Source organism: Phoenix dactylifera, chromosome 5 (assembly GCF_051530095.1).
Source record: "Phoenix dactylifera cultivar Ajwa chromosome 5, Ajwa_hap1_PhDact_Kaust_v1.1, whole genome shotgun sequence".
Lineage (NCBI taxonomy): Eukaryota > Viridiplantae > Streptophyta > Magnoliopsida > Arecales > Arecaceae > Phoenix > Phoenix dactylifera.
In genome coordinates this window covers 1,291,481-1,306,967 of record NC_143194.1, presented here as the reverse complement: position 1 = coordinate 1,306,967, position 15,487 = coordinate 1,291,481, and the positions used below count along the sequence as shown (strand labels likewise).

At 35.9% G+C, this 15,487-nt stretch overlaps 1 protein-coding gene across 7 annotated transcripts; it reads left to right on the top strand.

Annotated features, from left to right (window-relative positions):
- Positions 1-4,508: 4,508 nt before the first annotated feature.
- On the top strand, positions 4,509-14,514 carry LOC103706914 (protein EMSY-LIKE 3-like). Of its 7 annotated transcripts, XM_088721274.1 has the most exons (10): positions 4,576-4,764; positions 5,809-5,890; positions 8,933-9,135; positions 9,338-9,447; positions 9,567-9,741; positions 13,023-13,259; positions 13,521-13,589; positions 13,705-13,759; positions 13,845-13,970; positions 14,098-14,514. In XM_088721274.1, the coding sequence occupies exons 2-9, from the start codon at positions 5,821-5,823 to the stop codon at positions 13,967-13,969; spliced, it is 1,044 nt and encodes a 347-aa protein (XP_088577400.1). In that variant the 5' UTR covers positions 4,576-4,764; positions 5,809-5,820; the 3' UTR covers position 13,970; positions 14,098-14,514. The 7 variants fall into 7 exon arrangements, 5 of the variants coding, with proteins under 5 accessions (XP_008789412.1, XP_008789421.1, XP_008789403.1 ...); XM_008791190.5 differs by lacking the exon at positions 5,809-5,890 and having other exon boundaries at positions 4,509-4,764; XM_008791199.5 differs by lacking the exon at positions 5,809-5,890 and adding an exon at positions 8,725-8,835 and having other exon boundaries at positions 4,519-4,764; positions 13,845-14,514.
- Positions 14,515-15,487: the final 973 nt, after the last annotated feature.

Below are 15,487 nucleotides of genomic sequence, written 5' to 3'. Positions count from 1 at the left end.
ATGATTTACATGAGAACATCATACCAACATAATTCAGAAAAACATAAATAGCGACAGAGGAAAAAAAAATTGAAGATCTTATTGGCAGTGCTCTTGGAGTTATGCAAGGCTTCCAAGCTGAACAAGCAGTGAGTATAAAAATAAGGCAACTTTAAATGTTCATTTCTGAAAATGATACCAACTAATAATGCAACATGGTTTGAAGGGGATACAGTATAATCCGGATGTTATGCAATAAATATATACAAAAGCAAATTGAGTGCTATGCTGTTTATGAAACTACACACCAATAATGGTAAACGATCAACAATCTTTTGAATTTCTTTGCTCTTGGGATACAATCCAAAAGAACAGCGGGAATTCCCGTTTGAGAAAATGATAAATGATAGAGCCAAAAACAAGGGGACATCAAAAATCTTAGATGGCGTTCTGACAGGATAACTTGAGTGATATATACAAATAGAACCATGCTGTATTTTAAAAATAAAAAGTAAAGGAGAAAAAAAGAAAATGTGACATTATTCATAGTAATGACAATAAGCAGCATAAGACAGAAGACCAAATAAATAAAAACAGAAGCAAACATGGATAACTTTTGTTTAGAAACGGAAAGCAAGCACTCTAGTACTAAATTCTGACTCCACCCTTTTGACATTATCTCTCCAGAGTTTGACGCTCTGGAGATTTGTGAGGCTTTAAAGGTGGATTGGCAATAAAAGATTTAAAAGCTCTGGAGATCGTTAAAGTTGATGACAACTGAGTTCCTCGAACCAAAGCAGCAATCCAGGAAGATCTGACCATAGACCTGAAGAAAAAAAAAGTCCTCTCATCTCATCTCTCCACCAGTCTAACAAAAAGAGTCCTCTCCTTGCCACTCGCTTTGGCCCCTGCTCGATCTGCAATTGTTGGGCCCTCCTCTCCCTCCTCAAGTCCCTCTTAAATGACTGTTGCCACCCCCTCCCTAGGCCCTTGCCAACAACGGTCTCCTCGCCCTTCGCCTCGACCTGCGCTGCCAAGAAAACCCTAGCCCCCTCTAGCGATATCTTCCTCGTCTCAGAGGATCTAGAGAACATCTACGAGATCGCGCTCTAAGAGCATGCAGTTTGGTCATGGAAGAGACAGAGGTCTCGGATTTGGCCCGCGTTCCTCATCAAGGATGTCCTCTATGCCTATTAGGGAATCGGCGAGAGGTATGTGAGGTTCAATTGAGTGCATTTCTTCTTCTTTTTTTTTTTTGGAGAAAGAGAGGGAGATATTTTGACAAAGCCCGTGGCCTGGCTCAAAAGCTTCATAAGTAGCAGGCTTGGGCCTGGCAAGTAGGTGTGAAGGCTAGGTTGGGCCAAGCCCGGATCTACATAAATGAAAAGGGTACTTTAGGCCGAATCCGGCCCGGTCTATCCGCTGTGCAATTTCTCTACTAATATATAACGATCCAGTTTTTTGATTCTAATTGGATTCCTCTTCTAGCTAAAAGAGAATGAAAATTTTCTCCTTTTATTCTAGTAAAGCTTATAACAAATTAGGTTAGATTCCTCTCCTATTTAAAAGTGAATGCAACTTAAAAATATTAAAAATATTTTTTAAAAAAATTAAATTTGAGCATAAGCTAGATCTTAACCTCTACATTAATTTTATATTCGATTATTTACACCAAATTCTTCTAGATTAGAAGTCATAAGTTTCTCAAGGTTCTGTGCTGAATAATTTTAAAATATGGAAGATTTTGCTTCTGAAGCTTGTTTAGAGTCTAGACGTTTCCAGAGTGGCCTGATTGATTCATGGTGGGTAGATGATCCTCGTGATCAAATCTCTTAAACACTTTCTGTCTCCTCTCTCCATCCTCTATCCTTGCTTGCCATGAATGCTCCCTTTCCTCATAAAGCCCCTCCATCCCCATCACTTTATTTTGGTGGTAGAGGGTGAGGGCTTCTTAATTAATGCTCTTGATCATTACTTCCTCTCTTCTTTTCTCAAGAAGTTCACAGACTGAGGAAATCTCTTTTGGAAACCTGATTCACTTTCAGCAGATCATCTCTTTTTCTCATTGGCCCTTCCTAAAGATCTTCATCAACAGCACCTACTGGACCCCCTCGAAGTGAACCTTCGCCTATAGAGATCTCAAGTAGGCTGCCTCCCCTACCTGCCACCTTCTTATCTTTGGTGGCTCCTACTATTGACTCCCATGACTTTGTGCTGCATATGACAATACCACAAGCCTCTCACCATTGTTACTTATCACTCGCTCAAGAAAGTTAATCTAGAAGTGGATGGTGTTTAAGTATGGCCATGTGAGGGTGATGAAGGAAGTCGAGATAGTGTGGCATCTAAATGCTACAAAGTTAGGGTTGAAAAATAGGTCGAATAATATCGAGTTGTATCCACATCCATATTTGGTTTGGATTAGATTTGGATAGAAATTTTTGAATTTGATCCGATCCTTATCCCAATGCATATTAACAAATTTTGTCCATCAAGTTACCAACCTACCACCCATTGACAATATTAATTTCTATTCTTTAGTCATATTTTATCACACTTATTTAAAACTTATTTATCTCATAAAAATAACATATTGCATACGTTATTTATTGATTATTTTATTACAAAAATCAATCTTTTCACTAATAAAAAATGAAATGTCTTAGTTTATTCTTTATGACATTTCAAAACTACGTTGTTTGATTTAGAATTTATAAATTCTTTATAACATAGATAATTCTTGATTATTTTTATATTATATATTTTTAAAATTAATACAAATCTAGTTGGACCGTTGGCCCAACTCTTGATTGGGTCGATCTCTATATGAGTTGAATAATTATAAATTTAGACCCTTAATTATTTAGATGTCATATGCAATTTTGATAGCGGATTCTATTTCCATTCTTTATGCCTATATTATTTATTTAGATTTTTATTATTGAAATTTGCTAAGAAAGTCTGATTTATATATGAATAATATCCACTTATATTCATATTTGAATAGAGAAAATATGGATATGACTAATATCTAATTTGTATCTATTTTCATTTAATACAAATATGGACATGGTTAACATTTGATTCGTATCTTTTAAGTTAAACATGGATCTTAAATTTGAGATCGAATTAATATTCACAATCTTACTCCTAAAAAAATATAGATATGGATATGAATATACCAATATATAATTTGTATCATATCCATTTTTAGCCCAATTAGAGTACAGGATTAGCACTCTTGTTGGTCGACATCTCTCCCTTAACAGCTTTCCTTTAAAGATCTAGAATTCAAATTGGGATATTGTTTTCAAAAAGAAAAAAAACAATATTTTCTTCTATAAAGAAAAAAAAATCTTCTTTGCTAGGAGTAGGCAGGCCAATTCTCAGTTTTCCATCATGAGTCCAAAATTAATCAAGCTAGCACTTTGAGCTAACCCAACATCAGGTCAACACCTCTCAATCCATACCCATCCATGAGTTATTTTGAGTTAGCTATTTGACCCTAACGTAATATATTTTGCAAAACTCAATTCTTTATAGATCTAATCAAACGTATCAACTCTAATCCTTACAATTGTTACAATTTGTTTTCAAAATAATATAACAACTAAAATCAAGAAAAAAAGATCAACAGCTCAAGATACTCGATCTCCATTATTTCAGCCCACATAAAACTTTATTCATATCCAAGTTAGATTAAAGCTCTGAATAAATATGTGTTTGCTGTATCTCATCCTATTGCTTAAAAGACCACGAACAAATATATTTGCATACGAATCCGAAAAGAGTTTTTTTTTTGCATGAATACTCTTATAAAAATTTAAATTTACGTAAATACCCTCTTCAAATATATATTTATTTCTGTATTATCATAAAATACTATTTTTTAATAAATGCCCCTAATATAATGGTTCTTCTAACACTATTAATAAAAACCATATTTATTTTAATTAAAAATAAAATAAAATTTTGAAATTACAATTTTATCCCCCATTTTATAAATATTTATTTTTGTGCATCTACCCATTAAAAATATTTTAGTCATTTTAATTTGAAACCGTTATTTTTGTAACGACATTACATAAAGTGGGTATATATGCAAAAATTAGGATAAAAAAGGTAGAATAGCAAAACAAATATTTTACGAGGGTATACATGCAAATATTAATTTTAGAAGAATATCTATATAAAATTTGATATTTAGGAAACTATTCATACAAAAAAACACAAACAAGAAGGGTAGATTTATCATCCACCGTAAAATAAATGATCTTGAACCTAGCAATCACAACCGTCCAGCCTCGTTTTATCACGTGTTAAAGTAAATTAAGCCAAGACTCCGAGTTAAATACAACCTGGGCTAAGGACCAACTCTTTACCCGAAGCCCAACCTTGGTGGCTTGGGCCTTCGTCGGTCCAGCCCAGTGTCCGAGAAACGAGTTGTGGGGAAACGAGAAAAAAAAAGAAAACGAGAGAAACGCCGTCAAACTACTTTGTAGGAAGCTATGTTATCTTAAATGAAGGCCGAGGGGCAACATACCATCTTCTTTCGGTTCGGTTCATTTCTTCTCGACGACGGTATCTTCCTCTGGCGCAACGGCGACGGCATTAGGGTTTTCTTTTCGATTTCCGTTCTACTTTTCCGGGGACTGACGGGCGGAGAATCTCGCCGGAACGAGATTTCTGACGTCTCCTCCGGTTGGAGCCTTCCTTCATGATCGGATTTCCGGCCGCTCTTCGTCTTTCTTCGCTTGATGGAGTATTTGAAGGACGACAGCAGCGGTATCTCTCGTCTTCAAGTCTTGAGGATTTTTCTTTTTTATCCTTTTTTCCGTGGATTTCTTCGTCTTTTGTTGGACTCATTTGTCTTTTTTGGGGTTTTTGCATGATTTTGTTTGTTTTTAGGGTTTTTCGGTTTTGGGATCCTTTAAAGTCGAAGTAGGATTTTTTGATGCATTCTCGATGGGATTGAAGGGTTAGGGTTTTAATGATGGAGGAGGGTTCGAGATATGGTTATCAAGATTTGGAGGTATCTTTGGGTTTCTTGAATCGTAAGCGAGCTGGAAAGGATGAGAATGTCATTATGTTTGCATTTTATTATATCTTGATACAGGAGTTCTAGGGTTTGGAAGATGTGGTACTGGTTTTCGTGATTTATACAAAAGTGTGAATAAATCGAAACTGAAGGTTTGGATGCATCGAACTGGACTTTGTAGCTACGTTCTATTTAGTTTTTCTGTTAAAATTAATCATCAGAGTAGCAATCATATCATTTCGATGGATAATATATCTTCATGAAGTTGGACCTTAGCGCAACTCATGCACCAAATGCAAGTTTGACTGGATTGATGGTTTTATCTAGACCAGTCCTCAAAAGCTTGATCAAATTATTTTAAGACGATAGTTCATCCATATGCTATATTGCACTATGATTGTATTTTGTTTTTTTCACTATTCAAAGGTTGTTCGGGGTTGTTAATTATTCCCATATATGTGTATGGATACCAGTTTATGTTTGTATTTTTGACTTGGACTCTTATTGGTACCTTCATGGACATTGTGTAATATTTTTTCAGCAAACATTCTTTGTTTTTCTCATCCAAAGATTTCCAGTGTAATTATTTTCTTTTCTCCCCCTAGCTTACCGCCCATTTCTGCAAAGATCTTTCATGATGGTGTTTACTTCATAATTTATGGTTTGAGATGGATCGTCTTTCCTTTCATGAACTCCTGATAATTATGTAGTGAACTTGTGGAGATACAAGTAATTCATAAGTGGTAGATTCACGTTTTGATGGTATGTTTCTTGCATGTAAATTGTAATAGTGATATTGACACATGGAAATCCATATGGGGGGGAGCAGACATATTTTGATTTGGCATGGTATGAGTTGTTATCTCAAATATGGTAAGTGGTGTTATATTAATTGAGTTCCTAAACCTAGGATTGTCTGACTTTTTCATTTATGTCTGGATGTGTATTGACCTGTATGTATGTAGTTTTGAGTTTTCATTGGGAATGTTAAGTGACGATGTTTGTGTTGTAAAGTTATGGTAGTGGAAACAGACTGATATACTACATATGGTCAATGGCACATTTGCCATAGATAAAAGTAAATGATTAATAAGTTGACTATTGAGATATGATCTTCATGACTGAATGTAGTTTTGAATTTTATTGATAGTTAAGAATGTTAAGTGATAATGTTTGTGTTGTAAAGTTATGATAGTGGAAACAGACAGACTAATATATTACATCTGATCAACGGCACATTTCTCATAGATAAAAGTAAATTGCAAATAAGTTAAGTATTGAGTTGTGATCTTAATGACTGAATGTTAAGTGGAAAAATCTGCTATCATGTCAGGTTTGGAGAAAAGAACTAGCGCAGATCGGGGTCAAAATAAGTGATCATGATGGCAGATCCTTAAGCTTGAGTTCCGAAATATGAGGTGTAGAGTCTACCTTTGCATTAAGTGAAAAAAATAAAAAGAACCAGAAATTTGTCTAAAGCCCTATCTCTTCTTTTATAATGATAATGATAAAGGTGAAGTCTATCAAAATATGGCGGGGCATTTTAGTCCTTCTTTTATTTAGAAAAGGGTCCTTCTTATCTTATTGATGTGCAGAGGGGGTTTTTGATTCTGTTTTCTGGGAAAGCTGAAATTCTGTTTAAATGTGTGACAAGCAAGTAGTTTGCAGGAAGTTGTTTGTAATTTTAGTCAATGAGTCAGGTAAGGTGATCCTAGAATCTAGATTGATGGTTAGCTAGGATTTTGTATGAATCTAGTTTTGAGGGGAAGGAGGGGACGGAAAAGAACTTAACAGCATATAATGTGTGAAAGTGTAAAGTAGGTTATATTTGTGGGCCATAAAGGGCCTAAGAAATCATCCCTGGTGTTGATGGAACCAGCACCTAAGTTATGACGCCACACCATCGAGAGACAGAGGGTCTAATATTTAAAAGTTCGATTGCAAATCTGAAACAAATCCATCACCCTGATTGTGTTTGCATATATTTATATATTGATACAGTCTCTTACAATAAATATAAACTTAGTTATTAAACTAATCTTCCTCTGGAATTTCCTACTTAAAAGAAAAACTGTAACCGTATTGGAGCTAAAGTACGTGCATGGCTCACTTGCTGTTCACATGATTATGAAAAGCCACATCAGTGACTCAACATTAGATTATAACATACTAAATATATCTTAAAAATGATCTGCAAAAATAAGTTGCTTTAGTTATGTCTATCAAGTTATATATACCCTAAAATTTTGAAAAATGGGTCTTGATGAAATACTTGACATGTGTATATTGAAATTCAATCTTAATTTAAAGAAGTTAAAATCCAGTTAATTGCTGATCATCGATACACGGATTTGTAAATATGGTGGTAGTAAATTAAAATTAACTCACAATTAGTAAATTGATTTCTGAAACCATGTCTTCCCATTGAAATTGGATTAATTTCATCCTACAATTTTGAGCTGGGGCTTGAACATTTTTCACTCATTTTTCATTTCATAAGCCAAAAAGATTTCATGCTATTAAAGATATAAACTGTGTTTACTCATACTGAATATTCTTATGAGCCTACCAGCTTGTTTATGTAAAGCCTTGAAAAACTGAAATTTTTTATTGTAGCCACCTAAGGATTAGGATTTAGGCTTCTTCATTTGATAACTTGTCATCGCCTCGATGGGAAGGCTTTTGTGGAACATGTTGATTTTAACTAATTATAAATTCTTCACTGGGCAGTCCAAGGAGTAACATAGTCAAGGTTGACTGTACTCACAAGATTGGTGCTCCCGAAAATTTGGCTGGTGGGAAACATTTGGAGTTGGGAAAATATCTTGCAAATTTAGCAAAAGTTTGGATGACATCTTTTGCTTATGAAAGAAAGGTAACAAACAATGGGTCTTACTATTTCTACATGTTCTATTAGGAGAATTCCTTTGCTATTTCCACATAAAAGGTGCGTATATCGAGGAAGCGCTCGTTCATGTCATCCCCCCACCGCTCGGGTTGACTCTCTCTTGATAGCATTTAAGAGAATTTGGATAACAAAAGAATATTTCTAACATAAGATGCTTAATTTGTTTTGAGTTATTGACTATTGTTAGTAGTGCAAAGGCTACTTATTGGATTGCCAATAGAGCTTGTGGAGAACTACCTGAGTTGGCTTTTTCTTCTTGTGGGGAACCTTGCTTTCCATTAGCATGTCAGATAGATGGCTGACTTCATAATAACTTCTTTGTGACGCTTAAAAAACCTCGTGCAAAATAAGGTTTCTCTGGAAACTTGCTCGCTAACTACCTGAGTTGGCCTTTTCTTCTTGTGGGGAACCTTGCTTTCCATTAGCATGTCAGACAGGTGGCTGACTTCATAATAACTTCTTTGTGACACTTAAAAACCTCGTGCAAAATAAGGTTTCTCTGGAAACTTGCTCGCAATAGTTTGGTTTTTCAAATTGTTACTTGAATTTTTAGGAAATCTTCTTGCAGTGGTATGCTCCAATTTGTTGCAACATGTTCATGGAAAAAAAGATCATTGTTCTTTATGTTAAGTGATAAAGAAATTTAATTGCAATTCTGGGATGCCATTTACATGTTGAGTTGTTTTTATGTTTAAACATGTTCTGATGGTTGCAATAGTGGCTATGCATATGCCTTGTTTTGAAAATTATCAGTGTGGAGTCTTCTCAAGCAATGACTATGTGGTTACCCATTTATCAGACATCATGCCTTGGGATTTGTGGATGACCTTCTATGTTATTATAAAATTCTTGCATCTTCAACTCTCATCAGTTCAACCTTTTGTATGCATTTGAAGTTTGGATGTTTACGGTCAGATTCTATCTTGTGATCCTTTTGGTTTCCAGTGCCACCATATTAAAGACAACTTATGTGCACAACCTCATCATTTTTTCCATATATGTAACAGGAACTGATGATGATCTTCCCAATCACTGCATCATTCGGGATTCTAGGGGGGTTGTTTATTCAGGACCTATGAGGACTTCTTCTGGACCAGTATCTCATGAGACAGATCTAGCAGACATGGAAGTTCAAATTCACTGCATAGAAACTGAGGCATATGATGCTGTTTTAAGAGCCTTTATTGCTCAATCTGATGTTCTGTCATGGGTACTTCCCACCACCTTGATATGCTTCTTTAACATCATACTTTTAAAAGTTCCTTAATCCTTATACATAAATAGAGATATTTACATGATTGTTGCTAAAATCTCTTCCTTACGTTTCAGTTAAATGTTTGATTATGGTTTCTGTATGATTTTCCCATTATTGTTTTTCTTTCTCGATTTATTTCCTGCATATCTCTTTGTAGGGTAAGGAAGGACTAATATCAGATCTAAGGAAGGAACTTAGGGTTTCTGATGCTGAGCACAGAGAAATTTTGGGGAAAATCAATTCAGATGATTCAATTAAGTCCATAAGGTGGGTTATTTTTATTATGTTTCATTGTTCCATCTATATGACTGATTTATGGACTTCTGAGTAATGATGGCTTCTCCATGTTGGTTTATTGGTTGAAATTTTCAATTGAACTGAACCAGGGAATGGCATAAGAATACTGATGCTGAAATGACAGCAATGAATCCTTCTGGTTTTGATCCGAATTCCATCAGTCATGTATCTCGTAAAAAGTTGAAACCTGGGCATATGGCTGTTTCACTATCCCCAAAATACCCACCCCGCGCTCAACCCTCGCCAACAGCTATTCCTTCACTGGTGAGTACTAGTGCATTTGTTAGACTTCTGAATTGTTTTTAGACTTTATGATTCTCTTTATGTCTATTTTACCTTGATTCTTAGTTGAGTGCAATTTTCTGATAAAGTATAAAATTTTATATACCTTGTATAATATGTGCAAGATGTTAATCCTTTGTATTTTTTATTTCATTAACAGCAATCAAATACTGAGCAGGATTCCTGGTGAAATTTGGAATGGCAGAGTTGTAGTCATGTTTACAACAGATTAGAATTAGATGCAAATACAAGATTATATGTACGTAAGTGTGTTCGGATGTTGTATGTTCATGTGTATGCATGCAATCATGCATAGATGTATGTATGTTTAGAACATAAACATACAAGGGTATTCCTATGGAGACTTTGGTAGAAATCATGTATGAAATCAAAGGCAGAGAAGAACCACCAAGGCTAAGTCAAATAGATTGCTTTTTTGCTTCCTGTTTGTGAATTATTTTGAAAAAAAGTCATGGTTTATTGTCATCCAAGGAAATTTGAATTTTTTTATACCTTTTATCTACTATAAATGGAGCTTCTGGGGTTGCATCCCATCCTATCAAGTACCACTTCACATGGGCCAACACTCTTGTCAGCTCTAGCTTTTATTTATTTATTTATTTATGTGTGTTTGTGTTTATAAATTTCAAACCTTTAAGTTTCTGTCAATTTTTTTACCAGAATACTCAACTCCGGGCTCTAGCCCTTCCACACCTAAAATAAGGGTGACCCAGTGCACAAGGCTTCTGCCATTGTGGGGTCCAAAGTTAGATGTATGCAGCCTTATTCTCACATGCAAAGAGGTTGTTTTTATGTTTCATAATGCTGTTATAGATGCACGCCGCCCCTCCACACCTACAACCCTTTTTTTTATAATTATGTTATTGTTTTTCCAAGAGACTCCATCCCATTTCATTTTTTCTATCTTATTCCACCCTGGCACATGCATTTCATGGGCTTAATTCTAGTCTATTTGATTCATTCACATGATTTCATAGCTGAGGATCCCCTTCCCCAAAAATTCAATGTATATTGATTTTAGTTCCTCCTTTGGGGTTTGGTGATTATGCATTCAGGTTTTGCATGCGTTGTTATCAAAAATACATAGCAGAGGTGAAGTTGAAGTTTAAATCCTACTTTGGGAGACACTCTTTTATATATGATCTCTCTGTTTCAATGTGTAAGTTGGAAATTTTAAAATCTTGTTTGACTTTCATGTATTCTGATTGCAGAAATCCATCTAATGTCATGATCAGAATCTACTAGAACTTGCTATATGTGTTTCAATCATCTTGTGAAATGACCTTTTCTCAGTGCCTTTATGTTTTATCTATTGGGTTCTATGTTTCCTGCATCAGTATGTTAAGCTTGTATTGAATATGCTGATGCTTGTTTCTGATCGTTGCAGCAAAATGCCTTTGAATTCTTGTGATGTTTCTTGAACTTAAATTTTATATCATGCACTTGTAGTGTCAACGTTTATCTTATGAACATAGGGCTAGCATGGATGGTGGGGTTGCATGCACCAAATATTTGAGGTGGCTTGTTAGGGAAAGGGGCTTTGTGTCTGGAGGGTGGGGTTGCATGCACCAAATATTTGAGGTGGCTTATTAGGGAAAAGGGCTTTGTGTCTGGCGGGTTGGGACAGAGGAGGTGAGGAGGGGAAGATTTAATTTACATGGAAACTTCATGAAAAAGCTGTGAAAGGATACGACATCAGATTATGGACTGAGGCTGCCATATCAGGAGTAAGGCATGAAAGCTCCATATGGTTTAGTCGCTGACTCTAGAGAGTTGTGATAAGATTATAAGTTGATTTTTTACTAATATATTTAAGGGCGTGCTTACAGAAGTAGCAGTGTAAGCCAAGGCATTTTCACTTGAGTGTATGGAAGATATTTTCAGAGAAAAGAAAAGAACATTGTGAAGTTTAATTGTCCTGTGCTTGTACTGTGCTTGGATTTAGTGACTATAGTGAACTCTATTAGGCTTGGTCCAGTGATGATCCTTTTGAAAGCATCTACACAAGCAGATGAACTCACTCGTGCACAGTCACCTGGGGGATTTGTGATGGTAGGGGAAATCTGGGGCTCCTATCCTTGCTGCTTCAGCACCTTATAGAGTGTTTCATTTCACTTGGGAGCCCCCACCCCCTTGTTTCATTAAGACCAACTTTGACGGTAGTGTGGTGAGTGAGGGTGTCAGTGGGAGTGTAGGTTTTGTCATCAAAGGGCCAAACTCTATTGATTGCCATGGGAGTGTCGCAGCTATTTGACATCTCCGTACCATTGGCTGAGTTGAGAGGAGCATAGGAAGGGCTTGTCTATGCCACATCTGCCCTAGGGGCAAGGAAGGCTATTCTCGAGGGAGAATTTAAGACCGTTTGTTAGTTGGATCATGGGCTGTACTGCTCGGTCTGTTGGTACTCTTCTACGCTTAGCGGATATTCAGAAGATTATCACATCCTTGGTGACCTTCGAAGTTAAACATATCTTTTGGGAATCAAATAGCATGGCAGATTGCGTGGCATCATTGTGGCCAACCCATTCAGGTGATGTGACTTGGAACTCTTTTGCTTCCATACCTATGCCTCTCCGTGATAATTTGTTCTCAGATTCCTCTGGTTGTGTCTGTTCTTGGCCTGTGTAACTTTTCTGCTCTAAAAAAAACTATATTAGAGTAGGATAAAAAAATTGTGTTATCCAAAGAGATATTTTGTCGAAAATTCTTTGTTCGGGTTTGTTTTCTATCTTCATATTTGCCTAAACCTGGAGTCTACAGTAATATATCCCACCATACTTGTTTTTTAAGTGGACTGGGAAACTTCCTAACAAATTCAGTATCTTTTAGATCTAAATGCAGTTTCAACATATCATTTTCAGGATTTACCTGTGCTGTTCTGTTGTCTGAACTCATTTAGTTAAATTTTTGGCTTCATAGGAAGTTCTATTTAATAGAAGCACCAAGTGAGGTGTTTGAAATTGTCTTTTATGTCTTGGGACAGTTATGCAGTTGCGATGAACGAGTTCTCGTTATTATCTTTTGTATTCATATTCTCGTATATCTTCTAAAATGTTTTGAGAAATTAAAGAGTGATATTTTTTAAAAAATACTTCATGTTTCAGTTATGCAATTGCGATGAATAAGTTCTCTTTATTATCTTTTGTATTCATATTCTCATATATCTTTAAAATGTTTTTAGAAATTCTAGAGTGATGTTTTAGAAAATATTGCGTGCTGAACTCCTACATCTTTATGACCAGACACATGCTAGAGAAGATCAGTGGAGCAACAAAGCATCCGTTTTTTCCTCTCAAGGGCATGCCGGACAACCTCCAATGCCTGTTCATCAAAACAAGCATGCTCCAAACACTGGGAAAGCAAGAGGGTCTCTGATCGTTCAGACATCCAAGAAGGGTTTTGTTCACTCAGGGGCTGAAAATTTAAAACCTGGATCAGAGACAATCGAGATTCGTGCAACGGACAAGCTTATACATGAGGTGAGTGAATGATATCCAACATAATAGTGAACTTAACATGGAAAGTTTTCCAGCATGAATAGAGTTTGAAGGATTAGGTGTTTTCCTGGGGAAGAGGGCGTACTTGCGTTAGGGGTATCATTTACATTTTCCAAAATGGATTCTGCACTTTAATTTAGTGACTGCATATATGCAGTATGTGTGAAAATGCTTCCAAGCATGTTGTATTAACTTGTTTGAAAGTGCTGGTGTTTTCTTTCATTCTACCTTTTTGTTTCATAGGTTGAGAGGGTTTGTGGAGTAGAGAACCCTGATCCAGCTCAGGTAGAGAAGGCAAAAGTAATGCTCAGAGTAAGTTGAAAACAATTCCAACATGTCATTTCGTATTTTCCTTACTGGCCTGCATGTTCAATTCAGACTCGGCTTTCGGATCCTAATAATACTTCATTATGTAATTCTGGAGTAGGATCAAGAAAGAGCGCTTCTGGAAGCAATCGGAAAGCTTGCAGATGTATCAGATGGTGATGAACCAATAACTAATATAACCTTGTTATGTTACTAAAATCTTTGGTGATCACATTTACAAGTGAAGGTTTTTGCACCCAGATGACTCACCAAATCGAAGACAGCATCAGTACTCTAGCAGGGAGCCGAAGAGGAATGGACATGGACTTTATAATGCTGTTCACAAGCAGTTTGATAGGACAAGAAGCTACTACAGTGAAGGATAAGGTAAGGACCACACTAGAAGAATGGGAATCCCGTGCATTGATCTGCAAGATGATGAGTATAACCAGGGTTACTGAAATACCATAACATGGGGCTTCATCCTTGTTTTGTTGGGTTTAAATGATGCCAGATTGACATGGATATCCATCTCTGCATTTGAACTTGTCTCATTTGCCTGCTCTCAGGGAATGGTGGTAAGCGTTAGCTGTCTTCTTTCTTCTACTAACACCATTTGTATATGATAAAATTGTTGCACTCTGTCCATATTCTCTTATATGGCGTTTTGCTTCCAAGTTGATGTCTTCTCCTGATCCCTATTTTGGAGTTTGTTTCTCTTCTCTGAAGGGCTGGAGAATGAATGGAGCCTTCTTTTTGTGTAGTTAGACTTATCATAGTATTAACAGATATTCTGGTTGTCTCGGGGCACTTCATTGCAGTTAATGTAATATACTTTTGCATAGTGAGGGTTGTTCTAGGTACTTGTACGAAACATTTGTATATTGATAAATAGTTTCACTACATGATCAACAGTGTCTGTTTTATTCAATTTGTAGTGCCTAATTTCGCTGAACTGAAAGGGTGGATCGCATCATGAATTTTGTAAGGTGCGTCGAAGAATTATTCAGGTTTTAGGAAGTCTTGTTTTCATGTGAATGGGAAACAAAAATTTTCGTGTGCTATAGATAAAGGCGTAAGAGCACCAGAGATGACGATGGGAAGTTGTGTCAGCTTCTCTTCTGTTGTATTGTTGTTCACCTCCGTCGTAATTAAGTACATACCCTAGAGGGGTCTGTTCGGCAGGTGAAGACCTCTCGCAGCAGTAAGCTGCATGATTATTCGCTCCATCTATGTGCAATTTCCCATACTAGGGTTCTTGCATTTTATGAGTTTTATCTTAGTTGACTGCTTTAAGTGGAGCATAAATTTTAAAGCCATTACAACATTGAAGGTTACTGCGGGCGGCTTCGTAGTTTAAAAAGGACTCAACGTAATCGTATGTTGGAAAAGTAAAGAATAATAAATAGTTTATATCTTTATCCATTTTACCTATTTTGAATGGAAGCTAAAACTATAATCTTGAATGTTTTAAATGGATGCTAAAATTATAATCACCGTTGGTCTATTTTTATTTTCAGAAATGGCAGATTCCACTTTCTACTTGCACACTTAAAATTACGAGCTAGGGCGTGTCTACCAGCTTGCGCATTTATAGAAAAAAGACACCAGCTTGCGCATTTATAGAAAACTATTTCTATGAGCATGCAAGACATAATCAAGCAATAAAATAAATTTAAACAATTGATATTTAAATTTAATTAAATAATTAAATCAAAAATTGAATGTCTTATAAAATTAATAATGTTTTAAAATTTTGCATCAATTTTAACAAAGATTTAGTCTAGATAAATCTTGTCTCTAATCTCTCTCTTATAATAAATCTCTGAATTAAACTAATTCTCTGAACCTGTAAAAGTAGTAGAATATAGAATAATGAGCTAGACAACTTAGTAAGCAATGAA